General features: G+C 34.5%; 2 protein-coding genes across 2 annotated transcripts in view; both read left to right on the top strand.

The window, feature by feature from the left end:
- LOC108576946 overlaps nt 1–6612 on the top strand; it is a 61947-nt gene extending 55335 nt beyond the window's left edge. Inside the window, exons 4-6 of the mRNA XM_017940022.1 lie at nt 1005–1191; nt 3358–3479; nt 6479–6612. Of these exons, the coding sequence (XP_017795511.1) occupies nt 1005–1191; nt 3358–3479; nt 6479–6612 (443 nt within the window). The remainder of the gene's footprint in view (nt 1–1004; nt 1192–3357; nt 3480–6478) is intronic.
- Nucleotides 6613–8678: 2066 nt separating this feature from the next.
- On the top strand, nt 8679–10793 carry LOC108576938. The gene is made up of 2 exons (XM_017940013.1): nt 8679–8756; nt 9651–10793. Exons 1-2 carry the CDS (start codon nt 8679–8681, stop codon nt 10791–10793), a joined length of 1221 nt encoding a protein of 406 aa, XP_017795502.1.
- The last annotated feature ends 218 nt before the right edge of the window (nt 10794–11011 follow it).

Genomic DNA, 11011 nt, shown 5'->3' with positions numbered 1-11011 from the left:
CTCTAACGTGACAGAGCAGAAGAATCTCGTAACTTAATGTTCGCCAAACTCGATGAGGGAACGCACCACTCGCCATAGTGTCATGGAGAACCAGAGCTATGAACCACGTAACAAAATTAGAAGCACTGCAATCGGTAACACTACGGATGATAATCAATGCCCCATGGTTTGTAAGAAACACAGACGTAAAAAAGTGTCGAAACATACCGGCAGTTAAAGTGGAAATACAGAGACACACAATCAGATATAGAAACAGAAGTATAGTTGGTGGAAGCGATATAGCGAGGTCGTAAATTAAAGCTCAATAGAAATTCCCGTATTGGTAAAAATGATCCTGCAGCTATGATTATTGACGCAGACAAATTTTTTAAATGCACTACAACGGAAGAACCAATTCGAAGTTGACGTGGAACGACCCTAAGCGAGGCTCGAGCTCGTTATCTCCCTCAAATCCCTGTTTTGCCGCTTGGATTACGTGTACTTTGACGCCCGACTGATTTTACGACCTCGTTATAACGCTTCCACCAACTATACGTATTTCATCGTTCATAGCACTGTGAAAAATATCCAACGCATTGACTTCTTGACCGTGGACCCATTCGAATTATCAATAACTACCGGCATCGATGAAAGGTGACATTACGTGCACTTTGACGCCTGACTGATTTTACGACCTCGCTATATCGCTTCCATCGACTATACAATCCACCTTAACAGACTAGCAAGAGCAAGTACCAACCGCTAACATATACCCAGGCGACTGCAGAGGATCCATCCAAGGAACCTTCAGCAGAACCGATAAAAAAAAACTAAACCTTCAAACAGCGAGGACTTTTCCAGTGGAAATTGCCTCCCTGCCCTAAAAATCAATTACACAAATCCACTGAACGTTTTCTTTTTCTTCTTTATAAACAGGTAGTAGTTAATAAAAATAGTAAAAAGATGAGAAGAACCGTGGTGTCAGTTAGGTGACGCGAGATTCTCTGGTCACGTTCATTTTCCAGCTCCGGATATCAGAATTGTGGACGAGGCCAGACACGAGCTACGGGATCGCTACTATAAAACCGGAAGCGGTATCGAGCTGGCGTGTGTCGCCCGACCTTCTTGTCCTGACTCCAGGATACCGCATCCCGTCTGGAGGAAAAATGGTGAGACGTTGCCGGATCACGTCGACGTTTATCACATTAATGGGTGAGCATATAGCAGCGGCGGAACGACGGATCGCGACGGATACCGCTGACAGATAGACCGCGTTCCGATTTCACGTTCGTTTATCGACGCGCGATTGAGCGATCGAGCACGTCTCTCCCTGGCGAAGGAGCCACGCAACACGCTTACCCCGATAACGAGCGAACCGTTTAATCTCCCTCGAGGCGTTCCGCGAGACGCTCAATCCCTTTACGATCGGTATTTCTATTCCAACTTGCCATTTTCATCCCCTTTCGCTCCCCCGACGTGTACATTCGTTTTCGCCTCGATGTTCCGTTAATTTCCGCCTTTGTCGGTAAATTAAGCTCGTCAGGGTGTAATCGTCGACTGGCTAGATAGTTTGTTTTGGCATCGGTGGCCTAAAATCGACGCGTGCTTTACAGTTATCTCAAAAGTGCGAGTTGATGGAATTGACTTGGTACAAGTCGATGAAATTCCTACTTGGTTTATCAAATTCGAAGTTTTATGTCGACCTCGACAGAGTGAAGTTTGTCATTCTCGCCGAATTCAGCGTTTCCTATAGTTGCCAACGTAAATATTAATCGGAAATGTGGGAGTTGTACGTGAAAGATTTTCTCAAAAAATAGATGAAGCATTTACTGTTCGATAATTGTAAGTTATTGGTGTTTGTTCATTTGATAACGTTTTATTCTGTTACTTTTCTATGGAGAAAGTTGATTCTATGTAAAATGGATTCCTAGAAAAGATCACAGTGTGCCTAGAAATGAGAAAATTAATCTTGCTAACTAACCGAAATGTTAGATCTGTATAATGAAAATCCTTGTTTGTCTGAATACTGGTCAACCTGTCTTGCGGTGAAATTTTGGTCTGAGTTTGTCTACTTGAACAGCATCTAAATTGCCAGATCAGAACTCGATGGTTTCTCTAAATACGGTGAAGTCCCATCCTTCAAGTTTTAGTCGGGATCTGTTGTGTATAGGAAGATTGTTATGATTTAGTACACAATGCTGGGAGTCTAATGAAATTTGCATAACTTTATCTAACAAGAAGCACATATTTCGAACGAAAGCTCCGTAACAAATCAACTTCCCTACCGTTCTAATTATGAAATTAGCAATTCATTTCGAAGAAAACTTATTATGAAAATGGTGTAAAATAAAGAAACGAGATATAAACGAAAATTCATACGAATCTTTTTTCAAACGTCAACAAGTTAATTAAGCCGAACTTTGAGATTAAAATTCGACGAAGCTTTAGATTAGTATTCCGTGTTAAATTCAATGGAGACATTGAAATTCGTTACGAAATCTATACTGCAAGGCTTTCGGCTTCTCCGACTCTCGGTTTCACCGACGAAACGAGGCTTTTGCTTATTAACGCGTTTCGTCTTAGCTGCTACACAGGCACAATTAAAAGACCCGAACTTAGAACTTAGTGGGCCACGTCCCGAAGTGATAATCGCCGAAATTGATGAAATTTCGGTTCTCGTATTTTTTATATCGACAATCGTCCATAACGAAGGGGTGAAAATCGCCCTCAAAGTTAGAGATAGCAGCTATCTAATATCTCGAAAACTATTAGGAATAGATGAACAGTGTAAATTGACGAATTTTGTCAATTGAAAGATAAAAAATAAGAAATAAATGAAAAATAAAAATAAAAAATAAGAAATAATTTTGACCCAATGCGTTTATTACCCTCATTTTTGAGGGCCACTTTCACCCCTTCAACGTGGACGATTGCTGATACAAAAGAAATACGTGTCGAATATTTTCTTTTTTTTTTTGAGAAGTACTACGTACCAAAGATACATCGATATCGGTGATTGACACTTCGAGATGTTCTGTTGTTAATCTTTCTGTATTTCAGAACCTTAAATACCCTTCTCCCTTAAACTTACCTGTATCTGTATTATTCAGCGAGGAAAACTACGCGAGAACAATGAGATAAATGAAGGGCTCGCATTTTGCTATGAAATTCAGATCGGATCGTACTTGATTTAAATATTCCGCGAGCCTGAATAGGTTGTTAAAGCAAGTCGATATAGTCTGCAATTCGTTTGAATTTTTTAGGATATTCGGCGGGTCCGTGGTTCGACGAGGGTGAACGTTCAGCGGGTTTTTGGAAAAAATACCGATAGGTATGTACATGTACGTCCGATGTATAACATGACAACTGATTTTTCAGGTCGAACGAAGATCTGGTGACCAAGCTGTACATCGAACAGGCGAAAAAGACTGACAGCGGCGAATACTCGTGCTCAGTGAGCCAATTCAGTACCGCCGCGGTGCATATTCACGTCCTGAATGGTAAATTGAATTAAAGGTTATAACGGTTTCGTGTAAATGTGAAGACGGAGAGAGTGGATAAACGAAATATAATATAATTTCAGTTAGAATTCTTATTCAGGCTGTATCTGATGAGAAGGAGGAGAGAGAAATTTTAACGATCTGTTAAAGTACGAGATGATACGTATCTCGTCTTCGGCAAACTGAACGCTCAGTGCAAATACGATTATTATAATGGTGTTATACCTGAACTGACCAGATTTTCTCAAGGCAAATTCGGTATATTTTTATTAAAAAAGAAAAACAGACATATTTCGCAACTGTAATGAAATAGAATTTTAATCAAATTAGTATTTGACGAATTTGGAAGAATAAACAAATCAAACTCTCTACATTTTTATTACTAAATACAATGATTACTTAATACTTAAGTAACTAGTATTTAAACAATAGTTACATATATTTATTTGACGAGGAAATCGTCTTCAATAATTCTTCATTATCTAAAATTTCTTCATAAAACTAATCACCATTTGTATTAATAGTGTACTTTACAATTAATATCCTTTTCAAAGTATCTAACCGTAATTGACTTCTTTAATTGTCCAAATTTTAAGGGGTGAATAAGATGGAAGACAAATTTTTTTATAAATTCCATTTTCTTCTGTTTCTCTTTTCTTCTATTGTACATTGTAGTAGAAATTGGTGTGCATTTAAACATGCCTAACGATATGACTCTAAAATTTTAAATCAAATTTATTCACCCATCTTATTCGCCCTTTGAAACCATTTAAATTACGTCTAAAAATTGTCTCGTATCACCATAGCTGGAGAAGATAATTAGGTAGCCCTTTTCACGTGGTCCATCTTATATGTCACACTTTAGTTGCGATATCTTCACTTCACGATATCAACACTCGTTCCGGAAGGGTTAAAGCAATTCGTATCCCTGACACGAGAGAATGCATCCAAACACGTACAATACGTACCTTGGCATAAATGCACATGCAACTACTGTCCGCGTAACTCACTAGACGTAAAAATCTCCGGAAAAATATTCGACGGAACATTGCGACCGGTGACATGTGCCAACCGCTAATGGTCGCTCGTAAAAAGCGTTTCCTCGATTTTGAGTTTTTGACACCGGTGCATAACGCGTAATCTCTCCCGGTGTGTTTGCAGTGCAGCGTTTAAATAATAACGTGCAGTATAATAACGGTCGGGTGTCTAGTGTTCGTTATCAAACCTTATCGTTGCAACTTTTATCACGTTTAGTGCATTACTCGGCGACACAACGACAAATGTAACGAGAAAACGCGATACCGAATTGCGATGCTACCTTGCAACAAATTGTAACGAAATTGCGTTTGTGAAGAAAACTATCGGATGAAGTTTCATAGCTATTCTATCGAACTTTGGGTATTTGCTCTGTAAGTTTGTTTAATTTGTCGCATAAATTGCATAGAATTTTTTATATTTTTATGAATATACGTTGTTGCATTTAAACCATGTGCACGTGAAATAATTTGACGTTTACTTAATTTCTATAATTTAAGCATAACGAGCAGCTAATTGAAACAATGCCAACTTTTAGGTAATTGTAATCCTAAAGAATTAATTGCTCGTGTGAAAGTGTAATTGAATTGAATGAACTTTGGGTACACTACCAAGTAAATTGAAGTATAAAATTCTACAAAATGTTAGGGGCAGTTCTACTAATATGAAGCTAAACGTTTAATTCCGCAATGATGTTAGACGAATAAATGTTCAATTTGTATTATAATACTGCGTTAAAGCGTCGACAGATTTGTTTCAATGTATTTAATCTCGTAAGACCTACTTATTGTTCATATTTTTGCAAATATGTTATCGATAAGAATATCGGTATACAGGCTGAGCTACGTAAAACAGGTCATCTAATTATCTTCTCTAGCTGTGGTAACGCGAGAAGATGTTTAGACGTAATTTAAATGATTTCAAAGGGTGAATAAGATGGAAGACAAACTTTCTTATAAATGCCATTTCTTCTGTTTCTTTCAAGGTCACCTATATTTTTTTACACGAGTGTCCATATATATATATATATTTTTTTTTCCGCGGTATATTGTAGCAGACATTGATGTGCATTTAAAAATGCATAATAATGTGGCCTTAAAATGACCTTTGACTCTAAAATTTTGAATCGAATGTGAAACTTTCTTTCATTTTTTGCCATTTCTTCAATCAGAGAAATCTTTCTTCCATCTTGTTCACTCTTTAAAATCATCTAAATTACGTGTAAATATTTTCTCGTACCAGCATACCTAGAGAACATACAATTGGGTGGCCCACTCTGTATATTACAAAATCTGTTTAAATAATTTCTCTTCAGTTTGCAATTGCATGAAAATTATTTAATATGAAAGAAAGGATGAAATACACAGCTGCGGTCGTTAATTTCCGGCCACTTTTAGAACAGTATAACTATTCTTAACCCTAGAGCGGTGTTCGGGTCTTTTTTGACCCACCGCCTTTTTATATTTTTAGTCATTTTTGCTGTTATCAAGTTTACGTTCCTTAACATTATTTTAAACGTTTATTGTCTAGGTTCATATGTCGCGTTGGAAACAAAAATTGTTACACATAAGGTCTCAGGTTCTTTTCCACCCAAAAGTCTTAAGTGTACAGTCAAAACGAAGACCGCTCTAGGGTTAAATTGAACCAAATGACTTGAGTTTTGTTGAGAAGTTAGAACGATTAGTTTTGAAAAAATCTTTGAAAAGATTGCAATTTGTGGGAATCGCGAAGAAAATGGTAAAGGTCGCTGTTTACAACTTTTATGTCAATTTATGTGAATTTTTGGTACACGTCGTCTAGTAAACTAATCCTTCTAACTTCTCGAACAAAGCTCAAGTCATATGGTTCAATTTTATAAAAATCACCATTTTAAGTTTCTATTTTCACGTTCGACTACTGCACGACATTGTAACACTCGTATTAACTAATACTCGTATTAACTAAAATATTCACTGGTATCGTAGGTGAGAAACAAGCAGCGGTCCACCACGACCAATGGAACGCGGCGCGTACGAATCACCACGAAATATTGAAGAACCTCTGCATCACGATCGCCAGCTTTCTTCTTCTACGAGCTTGGATCATCAGTTCGCCGTGAAACTCATCGAAACATCCTGGAAATCTCAACTGCACACTATTTCGCATCGTGTATGCGAGAATCTGCCAGAACGCGTTTCAACGTTGCAACGGATCAGTATTACAATGGACGAAAACTGCCGAATAAACGATCGTATGCAATAAGTTAGTGTGCGTTGTATACGGTATCGCAACAAAAGAAAAAAGAAAAGAAAAAAATACAAACAGACATGCATTGTGAATAGCCAAACGTGACACACTCAGATCTGGCAAGAAGAATAATACTCGATGGAAATATATTTTCATTTATTTTCAAAGAAACTCGTTAAACCAATGCATGTTACTGTACATTTGTTTTTTTCTGCTGAAAAATTAAACATATCAACTTTCACGCGAAAGACGTATAAAGCTAGAAATGTTTCGACGAATTGGAAATTGGAAATTTAAGTACGATACAGTCGTATCGCCGAAGAATGTCGTAAATCCTTTGTTTAAAGCGTTAACGAGCGATTAAGGTAATTAATTTTTACTAGAGATTTTTCTTCGTTACTGTTATTTTCTACTTCCATTAATATTCCCGGTGTAGTATCTAGAATATCGTGATACTCGATTGGCTTGTTCGTTCGAAATACAATTTCGAAAGCAGGAACTGTGTCAAATAAATGGTTAGTGCGTTGTATGCGAAAGTGTGTTTTACTGTAAATATGATTATTACTTCGACGATGAAAGGGTATAATGTAGACTTTGTTATTATAATTCTTCCTAACGTTGTACAGTCGCAAATATTTGATGTTACAAAGTATAAACAATGGACGTTATATTGTAATTTGAATAGAAATTCAAGTACGACGAAATGTTCAATTTATACCGCGTACATTCTCCTCTTTGTATTGAATTTCGAATAAAAGTTAACGCTTCCGCGTCAAATATTTGTAACATCGACGAGAAATATTTTTTCTACTCACGATACATACTTTTAATTGTAAAACTAAACCGCATTGATGATCGTGTGGTAACGTCGAAAATGTAACATGCATCTCTCGCTCGGATCGGATCGTAATTGTTTGTGAACGAGTAATCGCGAGTAAATAGTAGTTTAAAGATAATAAATAATTATAAACGTTCCATTCTTCTCTTCTCGATGGCCTGTACACAAAACACATTAACTACCGTATAGTGAAAATTAAAACATCGTGCTCGATTGGTCGACCTGTTGCGACTTGGCGTAATTTTACAGGTGTGTAAATCGCTTGCCCTTTAATGTGTGTAAATTGCCCGATTTCAATCTGCCAGTTTAGCCACACGCATATGTTCTCAGATAATAAACTACCATTAACTAATTTCATCTAAATTTCATTACTCTTTCTTTACTCGTTTCGTACCCCCTGAACTGCTAATTGCTGCAATTACGCTGGAACTTGGAGAAAAGTGTACATGTAATAATCGTTAGAAAGAGTACAGAGTTTCTGCGTCTATGAAACACCTTTTCAGCCTAGAAATCCACTTAAATGGTATCAAATGAACAAAAGTCCGTTGGACAAAGTCGTAATATTAATGGAAAAGCTGTAAAACAAGTTCTGATTAAAAATTTAGACCGCCGAAAATAATCTTTATACAATTTGTTTTCTCAATTTTAAGGAAGTTTTCAAGATTTTTAAACATTTTCAGAAGTTTTTAACGTTCTCCAAATTGTTACCGTCGTAGTAACTATAATTCGTAATAACTGTAACTGCTATAAAATTTGCAGAAGTTAACGAGGAGTCTGCGTTAAAGAAATTTGTATAATAATCTTTTGTAACGCCGACTATGCAAATTATATTGAATCAGTCCGGGAATTTCATAGTTACATTGTGTTTATTGCACAAGAAAGAAGGTACATCAGAGAAAGAGGGCACGAGGGAAAAAAAGAGAGAGGAGGGCAGAGAGAGAGAGGGAAGAATAGCATAGGTCAGGCCTACATTCTAAGCGTGACCATTTCACTTTCATGTTACCAGTTTATTCAACGAAAGGTACAAGCAACAATGGAAATAAATTAGTGACTTCGTAACAGTGGACAAATATTTCGAATTTCTGTTTGTGATTATAAAAATGGCGCGTTTGAACTCGTTCTTTGAAATTATTCTGCAGTATATAATATTTATTTTACACACTCATTTTGAGATTATTGTAAGTATTTGAGAATGTTACTATATTACAAGTTTGAAATCGTCACTTTTTGTGCAAAGTTCAAGGAGCATTGTGTAATAAATTTTAATAAAAATATCTGAGGAATTATTGTTAGTCATAATTTTAATTATGAAACAAGTAAAAATTCAATTCTGGAATTAATCATTTGTGAAGCAATTTAGTAGAATTTGTAACATAACAGGATACATATGTATATTTCCATAAGTAAAGCCATTAAAATAATAAACTGAAATTTAAATACATTAATTGGATTCCTTTCATTAAATCATACCATTTAAGGTAATTTACTTCATTTTTTATAGTATATGTAGAAATTCAACAATCTATTCAATTTTACATTTGTTTATATAGAAAGTTTATTAACTATGTCATCTATCATTTTTTTGTTTGCTTTTTCTAACATTGTTACTGTTTATATTGTAGATTATATTCTATACAAAATTTGTACTGTTAAGTGTTAAAGTATATAAATCTGTGGATGTAATTTTATTATTGTATTTTAATTGCATAATGGATGTTAATTCACAGATGCAATATTATACTGTATAATTGTTTACATAAGCTTGGAATAATTTATAGGACATCTTGAGTAAATATAAATTATAAACTTAAATACTAAAGGACATTAAAAATTCTGTTTGTTATTTTTCTGTTTGAATTGAAAACATTAAACTAACTTTTATATTTGTTTAAGTAGTTTTGAACATTTACATACAGTCATGTATAAGTAACTTTTTGAATATCTTTGCATATACAATTACAACTATAACAAAAGACTTTAATAAGACTTTGAAAAACTTTAATAGGACTTTACTAAGTACTTTAATTTTAATAACAGATATATTACAATTTTAACTATTGCATTGGTTTCAGAATATTGTAATTTCCATGAAGACAAACTTTTCATGCTTCAACAGAGCTGCTGGATTTTATGCTGATGTTAATGCTCACTGTAAAATATACCATACCTGTGATGAATATGGAAATAAATTTACTTATCACTGTCCAGAAGAAACTGCTTTTCGACAAGATGCTTTGATATGTGATCATGCTCATCTTGTCCATTGTGAAGGACATATTTCCTCTAATGCAAAAGAATGCATTGAAAAAAACAGAACCAATAATTCTTGTTGTTCAGAAAACATAGCAGCGAAAAGTGAATCTCTCTTTCAATCTTTTCATGTTACACAAGCAGTGGAAGGAAATAATAAAATGCAACATGGATTTGTCTTTAATCCAAGAGGATTTCTGAAAAATTTCAATACGACAGAAACAGCTAAAATTAAAGTAATGAACTCATTTCAGCCATTAAATAATATTAATTTTACTACAAGTATTTCTGTTAATAATTCTATAAATACTAGAGCACAATATATGCCTACAATAAATAATCGTCAAGAAAGTGGATTAAAAAAAAATGCTAACTTTTCTATTCCAAGTCAAAGTATTTATAGTAAAGATAAATTTAATGAAAAGCAAAAAATGGATCAAGAAGGTTATTTAAATAAAAATATAAATAATCCTTTGTATAATTTTCTAAAATTACCACCGAATACATTCTCTGAGAGTATTAAAAATCAAGAAAATAATATAAAGAACCATCAGTCTACAAGGAGTCCTAATGATTTTTTAAGGTTATCTTCTGCGAACCATAGAAATTATTTAGAAACTTTGAAATCTATACAAAAAAATACAAAAATTCCTGTTACTATGGCAGCAAATATTGTAATAAGCACCACAGAATTACCTGTGTATGCTTTGACATTATCTTTAAAACCTTTAATACCAGGTGAATTAGAATATGATCCATATTATCCAAAGATTTCAACATCAACAGAATCTTACTATACTCCAATACATGATACGAAAGAATGGCCTCCCATTAGAGATTTTACACAGACAACATGGTCAAGTACTCATTTTCAACTCCCACCTGTTTTACCAGATTTGAATTCCTTAGAAGATATTGTTGATCGTAGGAAGCTACTTTACATTCCTCGAAATAAGTTCAATTAATATACATATATAAATGTTTTACTAGTAAATGTAACGAGATACATAAATTTTTTTTCATTTATTTAACTGCATTATAATGTAATTAGAACTATTCAAATAATTAATAAAATAAAGTAAAAAGTTGTTGAATGGGTTATTATTTACAAACGTTTGATTGTATGAAAAATTTTATAAAATTGTATGAAAACATTAAAAATACTATATTATTTATGCATAGT

The sequence above is a fragment of the Habropoda laboriosa genome, unplaced genomic scaffold (genome assembly GCF_001263275.1).
Source record: "Habropoda laboriosa isolate 0110345459 unplaced genomic scaffold, ASM126327v1 scaffold541, whole genome shotgun sequence".
Classification (NCBI taxonomy): Eukaryota; Metazoa; Arthropoda; class Insecta; order Hymenoptera; family Apidae; genus Habropoda; species Habropoda laboriosa.
This window is presented reverse-complemented; position numbering and strand designations above follow the sequence as displayed.

What these genes read in the sequence shown, in the direction of transcription:
- LOC108576938 (XM_017940013.1), top strand. Translation starts at nt 8,679, where the DNA reads ATGGCGCGTTTGAACTCGTTCTTTGAAATTATTCTGCAGTATATAATA. An exon ending in ACACTCATTTTGAGATTATT is followed by an intron (nt 8,757 to 9,650) that starts GTAAGTATTTGA and finishes CATTGGTTTCAG; the next exon opens with AATATTGTAATTTCCATGAA.